Consider the following 20,348-nt stretch of genomic DNA (forward strand, 5'->3'; position numbering starts at 1 on the left):
GGGCCCATCTGGTCAGTCCTTCCAGAATTTTAGGGTTATGGGCCCATCTGCTCAGTGCTTCCTGAATTTTGGGGTTATGGGCCCATCTGCTCAGTCCCTCTGCATCCTGGGGTTATGGGCCCATCTGCTCAGTCCCTCTGCATTTTGTGCCCATCTGCTCAGTCCCTCTGCATTTTGGGGTTATGGGCCCATCTGGTCAGTCCCTCCTGAATTTTGGGGTTATGGGCCCATCTGCTCAGTCCCTCCTGAATTTTGGGGTTATGGGCCCACCTGCTCAGTCCCTCTGCATTTTGGGCCCATCTGCTCAGTCCCTCTGCATTTTGGGGTTATGGGCCCATCTGGTCAGTCCTTCCTGAATTTTGGGGTTATGGGTCCATCTGGTCAGTGCTTCCTGAATTTTGGGGTTATGGGCCCATCTGCTCAGTCCCTCCTGTATTTTGGGGTTATGGGCCCACCTGCGCAGTCCCTCTGCATTTTGGGCCCATCTGGTCAATTCCTCCTGTATTTTGGGGTTATGGGCCCATCTGCTCAGTCCCTCTGCATTTTGGGCCCATTTGCTCAGTCCCTTCTGGATTTGGGGCCCATCTGCTCAGTCCCTCCTGAATTTTGGGGTTATGGGCCCACCTGCTCAGTCCCTCTGCATTTTGGGCCCATCTGGTCAATTCCTCCTGTATTTTGGGGTTATGGGCCCACCTGCTCAGTTCCTCTGCATTTTGGGCCCATCTGCTCAGTCCCTCTGCATTTTGGGGTTATGGGCCCATCTGGTCAGTCCTTCCTGAATTTTGGGGTTATGGGTCCATCTGGTCAGTCCTTCCTGAATTTTGGGGTTATGGGCCCACCTGCTCAGTCCCTCTGCATTTTGGGCCCATCTGGTCAATTCCTCCTGTATTTTGGGGTTATCGGCCCATCTGGTCAGTTCCTCTGCATTTTGGGCCCATCTGCTCAGTCCCTCTGCATTTTGGGGTTATGGGCCCATCTGGTCAGTGCTTCCTGAATTTTGGGATTATGGGCCCATCTGCTCAGTCCCTCTGCATTTTGGGCCCATCTGGTCAGTCCTTCCTGAATTTTGGGGTTATGGGCCCATCTGGTCAGTCCCTCCTGTATTTTGGGGTTATGGGTCCATCTGGTCAGTCCTTCCTGAACTTTGGGGTTATGGGCCCATTTGCTCAGTTCCTCTGCATTTTGGGGTTATGGGCCCATTTGCTCAGTTCCTCTGCATTCTGGGGTTATGGGCCCATCTGGTCAGTCATTCCTGCATTTTGGGGTTATGGGCCCATCTGCTCCATCCCTTCTGCATTTTGGGCCCATCTGCTCAGTCTTTTCTGTATTTTGGGCCCATCTGCTCAGTCCCCTCTGCATTTTGGGGTTTTGTTTTTGATCATTCCTCTCACGGTGAATCCACTGAGGAAATGCAGGGTTTGGGTGGGTGGTGGTTACCAAATCTTCATTTTGTTAAAGGAAAAAAAAATCAGTGTTTTTCTCCTACTCGTCTATAAACTCAGTGTTTCTGCACTAAAGGACTGTTCCAAGAGTTTTCTCCATGGACACATGGGAATATTTTAGGTAGAGAGTAGAAGTGTCTCTTCACTCACCCCAGGAGTCCTTGGATGGATGAACAAAGCCTTGGGTTTTTAAACACCTAAAGGAATTCTCTTCCCTCCACCCACTTTTGGAGCTTTTTCCTTGATTGGGAAAACTTTAATTCTTATTAATTTTTATTTATTTTTATTTTACTATTACTCCCTTTATTAATATCTATTTATTATTCCCTTTATTTCCCTTTAATCCCTGTATTCCCTTTATTTAAGCTGCAAACTCTAGAAATCCAGGAGTGCACCTGCACAGTGTTGACTGCAGAATTCCCTTTATTAAATCCTTCCTCCCTTGCTCTGTGCAGCCCAACGTGAGCCTGCACCCTTAAACCCCACTTTAATAACAATATAAATATTTTAAGTCACTGTTACCCCCCAGACAGAGGTTTGCTCTCCTGTTCCACCCCAAAAGCAGATTTTTGGCTGCTGCCTGGCTGGTTTTTCTCACTCTCCCTTCCCTTCCAGCACGGAATATGCCATCAACAAGCTGAGGCAGGAGGGCAACGAGGTGGGCATGTACGTGCTGAGGTGGAGCTGCACCAACTTCAACCACATCCTGATGACTGTCACCTGTCTGGAAGGCTCAGAGGTACAGGCAGCTGCCCATTCCCAGCTGGAATCTGCTCCCTGCAAGCCCTGGGGATGGGGTTTTGTCCTCAGGGTACTCACCCTGAGCTCTGGGCAGGGAATTGGGTTTTTTTTTCCCCAGCCCTTTGTGCTCTCTCTCCAAATGGGATTAGTTTGATCCAGAACAGCTCCATTCCTCCCAGTCAGACTGTGCAGGAACATGATAGAATGAAGCATTTTAAACTCCTGACACGGAGAATTTGTCACTTCCCCTTGCCTTGAGCATGGTTCAGCTTCCCTGGAGCCTTTCTGGGCATGGGTTTAATTCCCTTGATGGATTTTATTCCCACACCAGCCTCAGCTCAAAGCCTGCAGCTGACTTGGTGCTTTGGGAGGATATTTAAAGTGTTCACACAAGAATAATAATAAATAATAAATTAAATAATACATAATAAATAAAGTAGTAAATAGTAAATAATAATAAATAATAAATAATAACAACATAAATCCTTCTCTTAGCAGAAAATGGTCATGGAATCAGTGGTGAATCAGGAAGGGATATTTGATATTGGATTTATGTCCTGTAGATATTTAAAAAAAAAAGATGATCAGCTCTCTCTTTTAACAGTGAAACAAGAGAGGAATTTTGTCTTGGAAAAGAGGGAAGGGGAGGTGACCCAAAGCTGCAGAGGGGAGACCCTGAGAGCTCTTGGGATGGGGAAGTTCAGGAGTTCAGCCCTTCCCCAGTGAAACTGGAGGATCTCAACACCAGCCTGAAATCTCGTTGAACAGTCTGGGCTGGGAGAGGGAGTTTTGCTATTTTTAAATTGAGATTTTGAAACCCTGCTCCAGATTCTGCAATTCTTGACCAAACAAAGAGAAAATGCCTCCAGAAGAGGCAACACTTGAGCATAATTTCAGGCTCTGCAAACAACAAAAAAAAAGCCATAATTTGGGCTTGTTGAGTGATTGCATCTTTATGTTGCTGCTCTTTTCTTTGAGCATTCCTGGGAGTGACAATTCCAGGAATGTTAGGGTTTTTTTCTACTCTATTGCAGTTTGATTAGAGGACCTTGATGAGCTGGTGCTGCATGTGATGCCAAGGTTTTGGGAAGCCTTGGTGGCTTTACAAGCAATTCCTTCACTCCAGTGCTCCAATTTCCTTTCTTTTCCCTCCAACCCCAGGTGATGAATAACTCAGGCCCCTACAAGAACTTCCAGATCGAGGTGAAGAAAGGGGGGTACTTCCTCCATGGCTCCAACAAATCCTTTGCATCCTTGAAGGACCTCATGGATCACCTGAAGGGACAGATCCTGAGGACAGACAACATCAGCTTCACCCTGAAGAGGTGCTGCCAGCCCAGACCCAGAGGTAGCCTGGCCTTGCAGGGTTTTCTTGTTGCAAGGGAACAATCTCCAGACTCTCTTAGTGTATTTTTGGTGCTGTATCCTGGTGTGGAGCTCTGTAAAAAAAAAGAGAAAAGGTTTAAAGGTTTTTCCTTCTCTGGGGAGGAGTTTTGTCAGATGCCATGGGCAGGTTTGAGGAGGTGAAAAGAGGGTTGGGACCTGCTGGGTTTGCTCCCACTGTGAGCTGCTGTTTAATAACTCATCTGCAGCAGGCAGCAGGGAAGGGTTTTGGTCCCAAAACTGATGTCCTGAAGAGCCTGGTGGCAGGAAATCATCTGTGAGGTGCCATCTGAGGGACAATGGGGCACTTGTTGGGTGCTGCCAGCTCTCTCTGGAGCTGTTTGCTATGAACTCTGAGAGCCTTGCAGCTGGCTTTGCTGTGAGAGAGGAAGCACAGTGGGGTGATTGTGCTGAGCTGATAATAGTTTCCTGTTAGGGCAGGGGAATGACTGAGCCACATCAATCACCTGCTGCTCTGAGGCTTTGGGAGAGCCCCTGAGCTGCTCACACCCTGCACCAAGAACGTGGCTCATGCTCTGGAGCAGGGGCACGTTGCACTGCTGATATTTTGGTTTCATTTTGCTGGCTGGATTTGGGATAAAATGAAATAAAAAGGGTCAGGGAGTTGATTGCCCTCTTCAGCTTCTCCCTGGCTTTAGTTGCAGCAGGATTCAGTGCATGTTCCCTGTTCTGTCCCTTCCCTGGTGGGGTTTTCCTTCTTTTTGAACATTTGATCAGATGTTCAAGGGATGCAGGACTGAAGCAGGGTGTGGTGAGTCCTGGTGATTCCAGAATTCCAGAAGGTGATTTAGTGCCAGCTTCTGCTCACAGCAGGAGGAAGCCCAGCTGCCCACACACCTCCCAGTCCCAGTAAATAAAGCCAGGAGGGCAGAATTCCTGTGCAAAACTTCTGCACCTGCCCTGCAGCAGTGGGAAGGGGAATTTTGAGTCTGTTCCTTCTGCTCATTCCCCAGCTGAATTCCAGTGCCCTGGAACACTGTTGGTGCTTCCCAGGGTAGAGGGAGTTTGGGAGGAGGTGAAGAGGAAATGAGACTCCCCCTTGCACACTGGCCCTGTCGGCAGGAGGGGGTGGGGGATGTTTTATTCCATTTAATTCCATCTACAGCACAGGTATTTTCCCTTTCAGTCTTTGTGCAGAAAACTGTTCAGTTGTTCAAAATCACCCTGATCTGGCTGATGATAACTCTGTATTTAAAACATCAACATGAAACTGTGCTCTAGTGATTTCTGGGTTGAATGAGGAGCAGAAATCAAGCCCAAGTTTATTTTTCCTCCCTTTTTGTGGAATTTTAACGCCTTTCCATCCCTGTTGGTACTGGGAAGGGGGAGTGCAGTTTCTCTGGAAAGCTTTAAGGATATTTTCTCCCTCTGCCTTGCAGAAATCTCCAACCTGCTGGTGGCCACCAAGAAGGCCCAGGAGTGGCAGCCAGTGTATCCCATGGGGCAGCTGAGCTTCCACCGGATCCGCAAGGAGGAGATCGTGCAGGTGGGAGCCTGGGGGGGCTGGGAGGGAGCCCCCAGAACCTTGGGGCTCTCATCTAAAGCTTAGAGTGAAACCCAGGATTTGACCTGAGACCTTGGGAAAGGCTCCCACACTGAGGTGCCAGAAGTGAGAATGTGGGTTTATGAAATAAATGTATATTTTTAAAGCAGGGACACGTTAAGCTAAGTACAGGAAAGTTTAGAGGTTTAGAGTTTAAGGTGTAGAAAAAATAAAAGTAGTTACAAAGGTCACAGGAAGTTTAGGATGCAGCACTGAAGGTTTGTGTGCCATAACAGGATTAACTAAGAAAGCTCACACTGTAGCATGAGTCCATAAAACAAAATATGCAAGGATTGGGTCAAAAGCATAAATATCCCCGTTGGCAGTGTTTTATTGGTTAACAAACCCTTAAAAGGATTGTGAGTAGAGGTCTTGTGACCCTCTGAGCCACGCAGTGAAGATGGGAGCCCCACTCACCCTTCCTGCCTGTGCAGAAGATAAAAAAAATAAATCCCTCATCTGCAGCAGCCCAGAGGTCCCATCTCTAATGCATTCCAAATCCCCCAGGTGCTGAGCTGCCCTGGGAGCCAGGAGTGTGGCTGTCCCTGAGCCCTGCAGGGGACACCAAACCAGCCCTGCTGCCTGCTCTGCCCCTCCCAGCTCCCCTCAGCAAACTTCAGCTGAAACTTTACTTATTTTTTATTTGTTTATTTGGGTTTAAGCCTCTGCTTGCAGAATCCTGCTGTTTGTATGGCTTTGTGTGGACAAGGAAGAGCTCAGGAGTGAAATGAAATTGATATTGAAGTTTTCTAATGAAAAACAGGGGTTTTAAGGTCATTTCTTGGGAGTCTTAAGAACTGGTTTGTTGTGGGTGTGTTTTTTAAAGCCTGGCTTATCAGAGAAACACAGGTTTAAGACAATATTCTGCAGTGGAAAAGGTGAAGTATTCAAAAGCTCTGAGCAGTCAGAATTCTGTGTTTAAGCCTCCCCAAATTTTCAAATTTCCCCTTGTTTGTAGTTACTTATTCAGGTCACCTGAATAAACCTCAGCAAACACACAGGGCCTTTGAATACACTTAAATCAGATTTAATGTTGCCAAAAGAGCTCTTAAATCGTGTCCTTGGCTTGTTCTGTGGAATAGAAAGGTATTGGGGGTTTTTATTTGCATCACTGCAGACAGAGATTGGGTTTGGGTTGGTGTGTTTACAGTCAGCATCCTGCAGAAATATCCCAAGGCAGGATGTTATTTTGGAGGAAATTGCTTCCCCAAACAAAGCCTTGCAGTGAAATATTACTTCCTCTCACTTTTGGAAACACATTAAAGATCACCTCAGCAGCACTTTGTGAATTAGAGCCCCAGCTGTTGTTTATTCTTTTGTTTAGTCTGGGAATGCTCAATCCCAGGGAACCCGTTGGGTGATGTGGAGGTGTAATATCCAAGGAATTCACGTGGGGAGGATGCTCAGAGCTTGATGCCTCAGGTTTTGGCTTTTATAGTTTCACATTCTGTGCTGCTTTGTCTGAGCTTCACATCAGGGCATGGTGAGCTCTGCACAGAGCAGGGAGACAAAACAATTCCTGCTCCAGCTGGGCACCAAGGACAAATGAGCCAAATCTCAGCCCAGGAGCACAAACCCCGTGGGCTGGAGAGAGAAAAACGAGCAGGGTGGGAGTGCCTGGGCTAAAGCTGGGCTGGGACAATGAACTGCAAGGTGCAAATGGAGCAGAGCTGATCCCAGGGAGAGACCCCGTGCCCGGCCGTGCATTTTGGGGCCATTTTGGGTCATCTTGGGTGCAGCCCTGGCTGGGCTCTGGTGCTGCCCAAGGTGGGTCCATGGAGGAGATCCTTGGAATCAATCCCTACTTCATTCTGGAGCTCTGCCCAGCCTCTGCTCCAGCTCAGCCTGCACAAGGCACCAAGCTCACTGAAGCAGAAGCAGCTCCCTGGCATTGGGCTCTCACTGGGACAGTTTCAGTCTGTAGCCAGACACAAAGAAGTGCAGATTCCAGTAAATATTTGTGTAAATTTTATTTGCTTCCTCCTGACAAACCCCTGCTGCTGTGTCTCAGGGAGAACACCTGGGAAGAGGCACCAGGACCCAGATTTACTCAGGGATGCTGAGCCTCAAGGATGATGAGAATGAGGGGTATCAAAACGAGAGAGAGATCCGAGTGCTGCTCAAAGTCCTGGACCCCAGCCACAGAGACATTTCCTTGGCAAGTCTTGCTTTTGTGTATATTTTCTTTAATATAAGAAATTTGCTGCTGTCCCTGTGTGTGACTGTCCCCAGGACTGTTCTGTGCTGCTGTCCCTGCGTGTGACGGTCCCCAGGGCTGTTCTGTGCTGCTGTCCCTGTGTGTGACTGTCCCCAGGGCTGTTCTGTGCTGCTGTCCCTGTGTGTCCCTGACCCCAGGGCTGTTCTGTGCTGCTGTCCCTGCGTGTGACTGTCCCCAAGGCTGTTCTGTACTGCTGTCCCTCTGTGTGTGACTGTCCCCAGGGCTGTTCTGTGCTGCTGTCCCTCTGTGTGTGACTGACCCCAGGGCTGTTCTGTGCTGCTGTCCCTCTGTGTCCCTGTCCCCAGGGCTGTTCTGTGCTGCTGTCCCTCTGTGTGTCCCTGTCCCCAGGGCTGTTCTGTGCTGCTGTCCCTCTGTGTGTCCCTGTCCCCAGGGCTGTTCTGTGCTGCTGTCCCTGCTGCTCGGGGTGGGCTGAGCTCCAGGAGGCTGCTCAGCAGGAGCTGGAGGTGCTTTCTCCCCTCTCCCCAGGCATTCTTTGAGACAGCCAGCATGATGAGACAGGTGTCCCACAAACACATCGTGCTCCTGCACGGCGTCTGCGTCCGCGACCTGGAGAGTGAGTGACACACCTGCCACCACCAGGGACAGGGACAGGGAATGGCACCTGGGAGGATCAGGGCTGGCACCTGGGGGGGACACAGGGACAGGGAATGGCACCTGGGGGGGACACAGGGACAGGGAATGGCAGCTGGGAGGGACACGGGGACAGGCACAGGGCTGGCAGCTGCTGCCTCTGGAGCTTCCCAGGGTGGGGTTGGGGCAGCAGAGCAGCTCTAAATAATTCTCCCAATAAATTTCCCTTTCCAACTCTGTGTTTGAGCCTTCCCTAAGGCTGGAATGCCAGAGGGGCAGGGGCAGTGTGGATACAAAGCACCCCGTGAAATTTGCACCATTAAATTTATTACATTTATTACAAATATACATTCATTTGTATGAAATAAATGTATATTTGTAATATTTATAGATATAAAGCATGTACACATTTCTATGTATACATTTTAATGTTTATACATGTAAAATATAAATACATAAAAAATGTAAATGTATACAATCCACCTTTATGTGACTTCTTAAGCCAAGACAGTCCTAATGTGGTGTGGACACCAGAAGGAGAGCAGAGCTTTACAAAGTTCAAAGAGAAATTGGTTAATGCCCCAGCCTGAGCTCTTCCAGGCTCAGGAGAGGAATTTGAGTTACATGTGGGTGTTAAACAGGGCCATGCTGAAGGAATTTTGGTTCCAGAGCACAGGGAAACACAGCAGCCTGTTGCTGATTTTTCTGAGCTGTTCTGTGCATTAAAATTCCACCTTTGGAATGCCTGGTTCCAGGTTTAATGTTCATTTGCCACACAAAGCCCCTCAGCCTTTTAATCTGGACTCTGAGCACTGAAACAAACCTTGGGCACGGTGAAATAAAAACATTTCCCAACATTTTCCATCTGGGCTGGGAGATGGGAACACAGATTCAATGACTCCAAACAATTCATTGCAGCACTGACTTTGTGCTCCTGCCTCTGTAGATATCATGGTGGAAGAGTTTGTTGAATGTGGGCCTCTGGATCTGTTCATGCATAAGAAAAGTGAAGTTCTCACCACCCCGTGGAAGTTCAAAGTGGCCAAACAACTTGCAAGTGCCCTGAGCTACCTGGTAAGAGACACCTTGGCAAAGGCACTGGGGCCTAGCTGGGAATACATCTCCCCCCAGGAAAAGTGCTGGAGTGGGAGCACTCCATCTCCCTGCTCCTCCTTTCCTTCTCTTCCTCCAATTTCTTCCCAGGTGTCATTTTGGATTTCAGCTCAGAATATTTCAGAGTTCCCATGTGGTCTGGATATCCTGGAGCACTTGCAGAGCTCCAGTTTCTTCCCTGGTGTAATTCTGGATTTCGGCTTGGAGCCCTTTAGAGATTCCCTCTGGTGTGGATATCCTGGAGCACCCACATCCCTCTCACTGTTCTTTCCCTGCTTTTCTGTAGGAGGACAAGGATTTGGTGCATGGCAATGTGTGCACCAAGAACATCCTGCTGGCCAGAGAGGGCATTGATACCGAGTATGGGCCCTTCATCAAGCTGAGTGACCCAGGAATCCCCATCACCGTGCTCTCCAGGCAAGGTATGGCCAGAAATGGCATTTCTAGCAGCCAGAGCTGGTCTGCAGGAGCAGGAATCAGCTGTCATACAAATCCCCTGCGTTTGCATGGAGCAGGAATCAGCTGTCATACAAATCCCCTGTGTTTGCATGGAGCAGGAATCAGCTGTCATACAAATCCCCTGTGTTTGCATGGAGCAGGAATCAGCTGTCATGGGTCTGCCCATACTCAGGGGCTGTTCAGAGCATTCATTTCTCTTACAAAATGTGCCCAGTGAGATGAGGCAGAAGGAATCTCAGTTTGTGGATGGCTCCAGGCACGAGCCTGTGAAATCCTGAAAACAGGAATTTGAGAATAAAGAAAGAGGACAGGTTGTGCAGCTCCAGTTCATTTCAGACAGGAGTAGCTCAGGTTTCCCCCTGTGCCATTCACCCCGATGTGTTTCACCCCAGAGCGCGTCGAGCGGATCCCCTGGATTGCACCTGAGTGTGTGGAAGATTCCAAGAACCTCAGCATTGCTGCAGACAAGTGGAGTTTTGGTACAACCCTGTGGGAAATCTGCTACAATGGGGAAACTCCCCTGAAAGACAAGACCTTAGCAGAGGTAAAGCTGTTACACAAACTTGGGTCCATCCTCTTGGGCCCTTCCATTTTCCCCCTTGTCCTGTCTCTCCATCCTTGTCCCCAGTCCCTCTCCAGCTCTCCTGGAGCCCCTTCAGGCCCTGCCAGGGGCTCTGAGCTCTCCCTGGAGCCTTCTCCTCTCCAGACAGGACAATCCCAGCTCTCCCAGCCTTTTCTAAGCCCTGTGTCCAGTTAGAAGCTGAGATTCTCCCAAACATCTCTTGTTTCTTTTGAATTGACTCCAGAGGGTCTCCCAGGGGACACTGCTGCTGTTCAGGCAGTTCAAAGAACTGGAGTCCCTCTTGCTGTGCCCTCCCTGCCTGTGGCCACAGCCCTGCAGGGCTGGGAATGCCCATCCCAGCCTTGTCCCACCTGGCCTGGAGCTGGCACCTCCCAGGGCTGTGAGGAGCACCCACGGTGTCCTTGGCAAACATTTCCTGGTGCAGAAATAACTGGGAAAACCTGGCAGGAAACGATTCCTGAAAGTGGAAATACTCAGCACTTTTAAACACTTTGGGGGTGTTAAGTGGTTGCTGCAGACCCAGCACAAGAGGAATTCTCTAAAGATCCAGGTTCCAGCTGAACCTGGGGCATTGCCTTGGCAAAGCTCACATTGAAATAAGGATTTCATGGTCACATCCTCTGATGTAGAATCACAGAACTGCTCAGGTTAGGAAAGACCTGAGAGATCCTCGAGCCCAGCCACTGCCCAGCTCAGAACTGGGAGCTGTGGAAGTTAAAATCCCTGGAATGTCTGTCTGTTCCCACAGAAGGAGAGGTTCTACGAGGGGCACTTTGTGCTGGCCACGCCGTCCTGCAAGGAGCTGGCTGACCTGATGAAGCAGTGCATGAACTACGACCCCCACCAGAGACCCTTCTTCAGGGCCATCATGAGGGACATCAACAAACTGGAGGAGCAGAGTAAGACCTGGAGGGAGGGATCGTGGAATCCTGGGCTGGGAGGGACCTGGAAGAGCATCTCCTTCCAACCTCATGGAAACTGAGGAGCTGCTCCAGGGTGGGAAGTTCACCCAGAGAAATCTGGGTGTGGAAGCAGATCCAGACTGGCATGAGGGGATGGAGAATTCCCTGTCAGAAAGCAGGTGGGGTGTAAGGAGGGAAAGGTGGGAGAGTGGGAATAGAGCAAGGATGCCTTGGAGTGTCAGAGCAGGCAGGAATCTGACCTGGGGTGTTTCTCCCCCAGATCCCGATATTGTCTCGGAGAAGAAACCCGTCACCGAGGTGGATCCCACCCTCTTTGAGAAGAGGTTCTTGAAAAGAATCCGGGATTTGGGGGAGGTGAGAGCAATGTCACCCCCAGAACACAGCCAGTGCTCCTGGCTGTCCCCACAGCCACATGAACCCAAATCAGTGCCTGGCTGTCCCCACAGCCCCTGCTGTGTCACACAGACACCCAAATCAGTGCCTGGCTGTCCCCACAGGCCCTGCTGTGTCACACAGACACCCAAATCAGTGCCTGGCTGTCCTCACAGCCCCTGCTGTGTCACACAAACACCCAAATCAGTGCCTGGCTGTCCCCACAGCCCCTGCTGTGTCACAGACACCCAAATCAGTGCCTGGCTGTCCCCACAGCCCCTGCTGTGTCACACAGACACCCAAATCAGTGCCTGGCTGTCCCCACAGGCCCTGCTGTGTCACAAACACCCAAATCAGTGCCTGGCTGTCGCTGTCTGAGCATTGTCCTTGAGGATGCTCCTTTCTCTCCCTCCCAGGGCCACTTTGGCAAGGTGGAGCTGTGCAGATATGACCCAGAAGGTGACAACACCGGGGAGCAGGTGGCAGTGAAATCCCTGAAGCCAGAGAGTGGAGGGAATCACATTGCTGACCTCAAGAAGGAAATTGAAATCCTGAGGAATCTTTATCACGACAACATCGTCAAGTACAAGGGGATTTGCACAGAAGATGGTAAATCTTGCAGAATATTAAAAAGTGTATGGGTTTTCCTTTAGAATTTATAAATGTCCTGTCTGGGGCAGGTTTTCCTGTGCATTGGCTCAGGGATGGATGATGGGAATGAACCACAGAATGTTTAAAATGCTGCCGGTGCTCGGGGTTTGTATAAAAGCTGTTGAGAAGGGTCTGCAAACCAAAGATGCTCTGTTCTTTAGGAGGAAGTGGGATTAAACTCATCATGGAATTCCTTCCCTCTGGGAGCCTGAAGGAGTATCTCCCCCGGAACAAGAACAAGATCAATCTCAAGCAGCTGCTCAGATACGCAGTTCAGATCTGCAAGGTGAGCTGGGCCCGAGCCTGCAGCTCCATCAGCTGGGTGAGGGGGGTGGAGAACATCAGCAACAAACCCATTCTCCATCTCTATCCCCAAGGATCAGAATCCTAAAGCAATCTCTCCCACGCTTTGGGGGCACAAGGAGCAGCTGGGGAATAATGAGGAGGTTCCAAATTCCAAAGTTTGCTCGGAAAAGTTGTTCCTGTGGGAGGCTCTGGAGGATCAGGAGGGAGGGCAGCATTTGGAATGGGCTGGCAAGAGGAAAGGAGCAAGGTGAAGTCTAAAGGGATGGAGATGAGAGTGCAGAGCACAGTCAGGCCTTGTGAAGCAGTAACTGGAGAAGAAGGGATTAAAGTATTGGAGGAATAAAGGAAAAGGAAATTAGAGGCTTCTTTTCTCCTCTCTCAGGGCATGGACTACCTGGGCTCCTGTCAGTACGTGCACCGTGACCTGGCAGCCAGGAATGTCCTCGTGGAGAGTGAGAACAGGGTGAAGATTGGGGACTTTGGGCTCACCAAGGCCATCGAGACAGATAAGGAATATTACACTGTCAAGGACGACCGCGACAGCCCCGTCTTCTGGTACGGCCTGGGGACAGGGACCCCTCTGCTCCTGCACTCCCTGGGTTCTCCTGGTTTTGTAAGAGGCCTAAGATACACCATGAGAGCAAGGAAGAGGCACCTGGTGGACTGCACTCACCTCTTGTGCTGTTTATTTCTTCCTGCACTTCATGATCCATTTCCCCACTATTTTGGGCTGGGTCTCCTTGGTTTCACCGTGCCTCGCTGTGAGGTGGAGCACACCTTATTTATCACTTTTTAATTCATGTGCAAGGCCCCACGAACACAGCTGTGGCTCTGGGGTTGCTCGGGCTGTGTGTGAGCAGGGCTGGGTGCCAGGGTGTGACGCTGTCCCCTCGTGTCCCCAGGTACGCCCCGGAGTGTTTGCTGCAGAGCAAGTTCTACATCGCCTCCGACGTGTGGTCCTTCGGGGTGACGCTCTACGAGCTCCTCACCTACTGCGACTCCGAGTCCAGCCCCATGGCAGTGAGTGGCTGGCACACCAACGCTGCCAGAGCTGCTTCAGTCCCATCCCTTAAAAATACTGTTCTTGTTCTGGGCACCAAGAGCAGCAATCAGAGAATCGCGGGCTCCTCTGGGGAGGGAGGGCCCTTAATGCTCCTCTCCTTCCACCCCTTCCATGGGGAGCTCCTTCCACCAGGATTATCTGGGAAACACCTGGGGCTGCTCCTGGCACTGGGGTGAGGGACTCTCAGCTGACCCCGCTGTCCCCACAGGAATTCCTGAAGATGATCGGCCCCACGCAGGGACAGATGACGGTGGCACGGCTCGTGAGGGTCCTGCAGGACGACAAACGGCTGCCACGGCCACCCACCTGTCCTGAGGAGGTGAGGGAGGGATGGGGATGGAGGGATGGAGAAATGGAGAGATGGAGGGATGGATGGATGATGGATGGATGGATGGATGGATGATGGATGGATGGATGGATGATGGATGGATGATGGATGGATGGATGGATGGATGGATGATGGATGGATGGATGATGGATGGATGGATGGATGGATGGATGATGGATGGATGGATGGATGGATGGATGGATGATGGATGGATGGATGGATGATGGATGGATGGATGGATGGATGGATGATGGATGGACGGACGGACGGATGGATGGATGGATGGATGATGGATGGATGGATGATGGATGGATGGATGATGGATGGATGATGGATGGATGGATGATGGATGGATGGATGGATGATGGAGAGATGGGAGGAGGAGGAAGGTCTGTCCATCTGTCCCTGCTGGACCGGGGTTCAGCCCCAGAGGGCCACACTTCCCTGGCCACTCAGGTAGGAAAGCCTTCAGCAGTGCTGGGAAAAGGCACTGCCAGGATTTTCAAGGTTTTTAAGCATTTTTAAAGATGTTTTTTGAAATTAACATTCCCAAGTCCGTGGTGTCCCTTCAGAGGGGGCAGGGACTTGCTGCAGTACCTGGATCCATGAAAATTCCTTGGGTTGGGAATCCTGATGTTGGCAGTTCCTGGGGTGCAGCTCCCCAGGTGGAACTGCTGTGTAGCTTTAGACCTGAGCTGCCCCAAGCCCCCTGCTCTGGTCCCTGCTGACCCCACCCAAGAGCTGAGGTGCTTCTGTTCATTCTGGGAGCCTCTGCTCCATTGTTTGTACTGGAAAACCTCAGGAAATGTTTCATGCCTTTAAAAATGTCCCTGGTTCTGTTGCCAGGTGGATCAGCTGATGAGGAAGTGCTGGATCTTCAGACACGACGAACGCACCACCTTCCACAACCTGATCCAAGGATTTGAAACAATTATGAGTAAAATGTAATTAATTTTTTTTAATCCTGTCAGGACTTTAAATGCCCAGCAGCCTATCTGTGCCCAAGGCAATTCCTTTTGTTTTTTACTCCTGTAATTTGTACTCTGGCTGGGCTGATGTGGTTATAATGGATTCTTTTGCCAACAGACTGAAGAGTTGGATTAAAAGAATTTAAAAGGTTTGGGCAAAATGAGCTCCAGCTCCCTTTGCTGCTGCTGTTGCAGGGCAGTTTTATCCTGCTCTGCTTCTGGCTGTGCCACAACTGCAACTTGCCCTGCTGGATGATGGGAGCTGGGAAAATCCACTGCATTTCCCAGCTCAAACCTCAGCCAGGGGCTCTAAGAGGGCTCCAGCTGGCTGACAAAATATCCTTCACAGGCACTTAAATCCTAAAAACAAACAAACCAACTCTGGCATAAAAATACAGGGGAAGGAAAATTTTCAGCTCTTTTTAAACCCACCAGGCCTCAGTCCTGAGCTCTTACAGGGATTTAAAAAAAAAAAGCTCAAAAAGGCCACCCCAGCAGTGTGGAGGGGTGGGCACAGCTGTGCATTTCAGTGAGAAGCCCAATTTTGGGATAAATAATTTGCTTTTCCTAACTCCACTCCCACATTCTCCCCCTGGAGCCCCAGCCTGGGTGCAGCCCTGGAGGGGTGAATGTGCAGGGAAGGAATGGCTGGAGCTGGGAAGAACCCAGTGCCTGCCCAGAACCTGGAGGGGATTATCCAGAAGGAAAAAGGCCTGGGCACCCCAGGCTCTCCCAGGGACTGGGAACCCTCCCACCATTGTTTTAAAGAACATTTTGACTCAGCCCATGAGTGGTTTAACTGGAACCTTCTGCTGCCATCATTTCTCCTACCACACCTGGAGTTGGAAAATGCTCTGAAGAGATCCTCAAGTTTTGGCAATAACAGAAAGACGTCTATATATATATATATAAATATATATAAATAAATATATATAAAAATGGTAATTATGAGCTCCAAGGAGGTCAGATTTATTTTTACAGTGTTATTGTTTCTGTATGTCACTTAGGAAGCTGAATTTAATCTGTAAGCACTTTGTTACTCTTTATACAAACAAGTCTAATAAATTTTTTTTTCTCCATGTGCCTCCCTTTTTAATCATAAATTAAACAGAGGAAAGTTTTTTAAATTGAATTTCCATGGGAATGGTGTTCTTATAAAACCTTTTCCTACTCTACCTGATTAAAGGAGTCCAGGGCTGTTTTCCTCCCACAAAAAAATCCACTTGAATAAGTACCAACAATTTATTTTCATTGAAAAGTGTAACAAGTTGAGAAAGTTGCATATACAAACAGTTGAAACAAAATATTACAAGTGAATTTATCAATACATACAGGCAGAATCCCAGCCAAGCCCCTGGCTCCTGTTTGTGGAGCAGTTCCAGCAGCTGAGGGAAGAGGGAATTTGCTTGGGATTTTTTTAAGCTTTGAAAATGTGGATCCTGGTCACATCTCAAAGCTTGAAAGGCAAAAGTTTAAGACTTTTAATTTAAAAAAATCAGTATTGAAAAATGGCTTCAGTGTTCTCTAGCAAAGAAAAGGGAGAAGGAGGTGGCTCCTGGCCTCAGTGACCTCAATCCAGATGGATTTGCAGCAGGATTCCAAGGGGCAAAGCCCTGGAATGGGGCTGGCTCCTCATCTGCCTTCACTGAGGGCAAAAGGAAGGAATGCTGATCTCCAGCTCCAAGGGCAGAGAACAACTCGAGGCAGAGCTGGTAATAAGCTAAAAATACAAAGAGTCTTTAAAAAAAAAAGGAAAACACACTCCAAAGTGGGAAACAATGTGGGGTGGCCCAGGAAGAGCTGTCCCACACCTGTGGAAGGAGGGTGCTGCCTCACACTGGGAATTACTTCCTCCATGGGAAAGCTGTGGATTCTCAGCCTAAAAGCAAAGTTATTCCACTGGCCAAGGAGCAGCTCTCCAAATCCCAGGGAATATTCCAGGGAGCACAGGACAGCATCTCCCTTTGAACAGGCTGAGACCACCACCGAGGCTCTGGGAATCCATTTGGTATCGCTCCATTCCAGGATTAAGAAGAAATATTAAAAACTGAAAGGCTGTAAATGCAGAGCTCTTAATCCTGGAAAAAGGAAAGTTGGAAAAAAAACCCCCACATTCTGAGTTAAAAAAAATACAAAATAATTACTATCAAGACTTCCTCTTTTAACTTCCTCCGGCTGAGGACTGGAGAAAGGATCAGCTTTCTTTCCTCTGGGTTTTTATTGCTTTCAGCTGGAGCTGCCCCAGCTCCCCAAGTCCCCGCGCTCTGTCCCACAGGTGACAAACGCTGTCCCCTCCTCTCCAAGCGAGAGCAGCCACCGCCTCTGTCACCTTAGTGCTTGCTGTGCCGGGACAGAGCCGGCTCCCCTCGGGACACTCACCCCGCCCAGCAGGAGCTCCTGGTGGGAAGTTAAGGCAGCCATCCATCCAGAGGGATTCCCAGCTGCCTGCCGTGCCGGGCAGGGACCCGCAGCGGGCCATGGCTCAATACACGCGCTTCTTCTTCAGCGAGGACTCGGCGAAGCGCGCGGCGCCGCCGGGGCCCGGGAACTCGGCGGGGCCGGGCTCGGGGCAGGACACGAGGTACGAGGAGCTGCGCTTCGGGGCCACCTGCGGGCGACACGGCACAGCTGCCACTCTGCCCTCGCTGGGACGCGATGTGTCACACGGGGTGTTTGGTTTGAATCGAGGTGGCTGTTGGTGCGGGAACCCAGGAAATTCCCCTGGCTGCCCTGGAGGGCTCGAGCCCCTGCCCGGGGGGCTCAGGGACCGCGGCACAGAGCCCAAGGCCCTTTGATTTAGCCCTTGGAAAAAACAATTCCCAACCTTGTATGAAGAATTAAAAGCCAGGAAAGTTTAAGTAGAGTGATAGTGAATTCATCACGGGGTGAAAAAAGAGATTTTTGGGGTTTTTAGAATGGGGGTTCAGGGGGCAAGATGGAGGGATCTGAGCGTGTCCAGCCTTTCTCCTTCTTCTTCTTGGCCTCCACCTTCTGCTGTGCTGGTGGCACTTTGGGATGGGTTTGGAGTAGCAGCTCACTGTCCAACACAGGTGATGGGTGTTGGGAAGTTATTGCAAATATTGTACAGGTGGTTTTTAGTATAAAAGATAACACTGCCCTGGGGCAGGCAGTGCCTCTGTCTGTCCTGCTGAGCGACCTCGGCTGGCCAGAGAAAGAATTTATAGACAGGAAACAATGAACAACCTTGAGAACGAGAACTGAAGAGCTCTGACTCCTTCAACCACTGGGCTGGGAAAGGAGACTGTCTAACCCATCTCAGAGTCACTGTGAGCAGCAGAGATTCTGAGATATTTGTTTTTATTTATGTTCTAGGTTTACGTTAGAGTTTATGTTATGGCTTTTATGTTGTAGTTGTGAGTTTTGTAGTACTTTATTTTAAAAATAACCATAAATGGAGTTGTATTTTTTCTTTATAAGATTTTTTAAGGATTAACTAAGAAATGATACTTAAATTATTTTTATTTTTAGATTAATAACTAACTACTTGTGGCTTGCAATGTTGACTTTTTTATCTAATTACACAATACTATTTAAACTTATGAAGAAGGACTAGTCTTCATCCTAAAACTTTAGATTTATCCTGTGTGGTTTTTATTTCCTTTCCAGGAAATTTTGAGCTGCTCTCTCTATTTCAGAGATTCCATCCCACTGCAAACCATCTGCAAGTCAGGCAAACACCCATTCAAATCCAGTGCCAACCTTCTCCTCCTCTCTTCCTACTTTATTTGCCTCCTTCCAGGCATTTTTGCACTCATATCTCTCCAAGAAGCTCCCAAAACTCCAGCCTGGCTCTGCCCGTGGCTTTTGGGGCACTGAGAGGAGCTGATCCCCGGGGCCTGGAGGGCTCTGCAGGGCTCTGGAGCTGGCCCAAGCCCTTCTCACACTCCCAGGAATTGTGAGGAGCAGGGATGCAGAGGGAAAGCTCCAGCCGGGGGCAGCAGCAGGCAGGGAGAAGCGTCTGCAGGCGCTGCTCCTCCTCCTGCTCTCACCTGCTTTAAGGGATTTGCTGGAGGAGGCTGCAAGCCCGGCTGGGATCCCTGGGCTCCACTCAAAAAGGAAGGCACCACCTGCAGGCAGGTGCTGTAGTTTGGGAAAGATCCACCTGCAGGTTCCTGAATCGGGAAGGGGATCCATGAAATAGAAGGAAAAAAGGTTTAATAATTCTTTTTTTTTTTTTTTTCCTGCTGTTGTGATGAGCTCTGAGCAGGTAAGGAAATACCTGAGCCACAAGAGGTGCAATTCAATTCACAGCAGCTCGGGGGTGCAGCAATTCCTGGAGCAAAATGTGGGGTTTGGATGATGCTTTAATTTGTGTCATTCCTTTCAAAAGTGTCTGCCTTTCTCCTTGCTCACCAAAACCTCAGCCTGGGCAAGGAACAGCCCTCAATGCTGGGAAATTCAGCACTGGGAAATGCCAGGAATGGTGTGCTGCTTCCTGGGGGGAGTATTTTAATCCACTGCTGAGCATTCCAGGTGCTTTTGGATGGTGGGATTTTAGACAGGGGCATTTTGGGTGTGACTCTGGGGGTGCAGGGCTGCCCTGCAGCAGTGCCCATGCCGTGCCTTCTGCAGCCCCTCATTCCTGTGCCAGCACACAAAGCAGGTGTCCAAAAGCTGATGGGAGCAACAGCCAGTGGAGACAGCAAGAAAAGGAAATTATTTCTCACCTCAGAGGCTTCATTTTCCAAGCCATCCCCTCTGGCCTGGGTAGAGGGATGTGCCTGAGCATAATGCTGGTACCACTGCTGGACAGCCTCCTACAGAGGAGCAGAAATCCTCTCCCATGCCTGCCTACAACTCCTACAGCCCAGAGCTCTCCAAGAAGCATCAAAACACCTTCAGCACCAGTGCTGAAGCTCAAATCAAACAGTTTAAATTATGATAAGTGCTTAAAACACACGGGAGGCACCTCTGGCCTGGCAGAGTGGCAAGGAAAACAATTCCTGTTATGGGAACACCTCCAGGGATCCAGGGGCAGCCACAGCTTCTCTGTGCACCCCCACCCTGCCCAATCTCCCATCCAGCCCTGCCCTCTGGCACTGGGAGCCATTCCCTGGGTCCTGTCCCTCCAGGCCTTGTCCCCAGTCCCTCTGCAGCTCTCCTGGGGCCCCTTGAAGCACCAGATCTGATCCAAGGGGTGTGTGGCCCCTGGCAAAGCTCTGTGCAGTGACCCTGTCCCCCACCCCTGTGGCCAGGCTGGGAGCCTCCCAACCCAAACCCTGGCTGCCTGGAGTCTGGGGCTCACAGGTGTCCCTGCCAGCAGCCCAGGGGAGTCTGTGTCCCCCTGAGAGCCTGGGAGGAGGCAGCTCTCAGCTCTGACCTGCACAGTTACAGTTTTACACCCCCTCAGGATGGTTAATGCAAATAAGGAGATGTTCTTTGCCAGTGGAACTGGCTCTGAGCACTGCGAACTCTGCAGAGCCTGCAGCTCCTGGCCAGGCTCTGATCTGCACATGGGGAGCACATCCTGTGCTCTGAGAGCAGCTGGCAAACATCCCCAGGCTGTGCAGCAACTGCAGGCACAGCTCTCTGCCCCGGGGTCCTGCCAAAGTTCAGGACTTCAAAACTTCTGGGGAAGGCAAAGAGGAAAACCCCCTGCTTTTGAAGGCAGAGGTGCTGAGA

General features: G+C 50.0%; 2 protein-coding genes across 13 annotated transcripts in view; one reads left to right on the forward strand and one right to left on the reverse strand.

Moving 5' to 3' along the window:
- JAK1 (Janus kinase 1) overlaps positions 1–15,784 on the forward strand; it is a 55,441-nt gene extending 39,657 nt beyond the window's left edge. For all 3 annotated transcript variants that reach the window (XM_059853601.1, XM_059853603.1, XM_059853602.1), the window contains exons 10-25: positions 2,058–2,181; positions 3,345–3,531; positions 4,967–5,073; positions 7,142–7,288; positions 7,835–7,922; positions 8,886–9,013; positions 9,339–9,474; positions 9,904–10,055; positions 10,843–10,993; positions 11,277–11,371; positions 11,806–11,998; positions 12,202–12,326; positions 12,729–12,901; positions 13,249–13,366; positions 13,618–13,728; positions 14,584–15,784. In XM_059853601.1, coding sequence (XP_059709584.1) covers positions 2,058–2,181; positions 3,345–3,531; positions 4,967–5,073; positions 7,142–7,288; positions 7,835–7,922; positions 8,886–9,013; positions 9,339–9,474; positions 9,904–10,055; positions 10,843–10,993; positions 11,277–11,371; positions 11,806–11,998; positions 12,202–12,326; positions 12,729–12,901; positions 13,249–13,366; positions 13,618–13,728; positions 14,584–14,685 — 2,137 coding nt within the window. In that variant the 3' untranslated portion in view covers positions 14,686–15,784. The remainder of the gene's footprint in view (positions 1–2,057; positions 2,182–3,344; positions 3,532–4,966; positions 5,074–7,141; positions 7,289–7,834; positions 7,923–8,885; positions 9,014–9,338; positions 9,475–9,903; positions 10,056–10,842; positions 10,994–11,276; positions 11,372–11,805; positions 11,999–12,201; positions 12,327–12,728; positions 12,902–13,248; positions 13,367–13,617; positions 13,729–14,583) is intronic.
- A 149-nt stretch (positions 15,785–15,933) lies between these two features.
- RAVER2 (ribonucleoprotein, PTB binding 2) overlaps positions 15,934–20,348 on the reverse strand; it is a 30,455-nt gene continuing 26,040 nt past the window's right edge. For 4 of the 10 annotated variants that reach the window (XM_059853607.1, XM_059853606.1, XM_059853605.1 and 1 more), the window contains exons 12-14: positions 19,394–19,483; positions 18,716–18,838; positions 15,934–17,313 (exon numbers count right to left, since the gene is read on the reverse strand). In XM_059853607.1, coding sequence (XP_059709590.1) covers positions 17,188–17,313; positions 18,716–18,838; positions 19,394–19,483 — 339 coding nt within the window. In that variant the 3' untranslated portion in view covers positions 15,934–17,187. The remainder of the gene's footprint in view (positions 17,314–18,715; positions 18,839–19,393; positions 19,484–20,348) is intronic. The other 6 variants (XM_059853612.1, XM_059853611.1, XR_009487455.1 and 3 more) reach the window with 5 other exon arrangements.

The sequence above is a fragment of the Haemorhous mexicanus genome, chromosome 9 (assembly GCF_027477595.1).
Source record: "Haemorhous mexicanus isolate bHaeMex1 chromosome 9, bHaeMex1.pri, whole genome shotgun sequence".
NCBI classification, from domain to species: Eukaryota; Metazoa; Chordata; class Aves; order Passeriformes; family Fringillidae; genus Haemorhous; species Haemorhous mexicanus.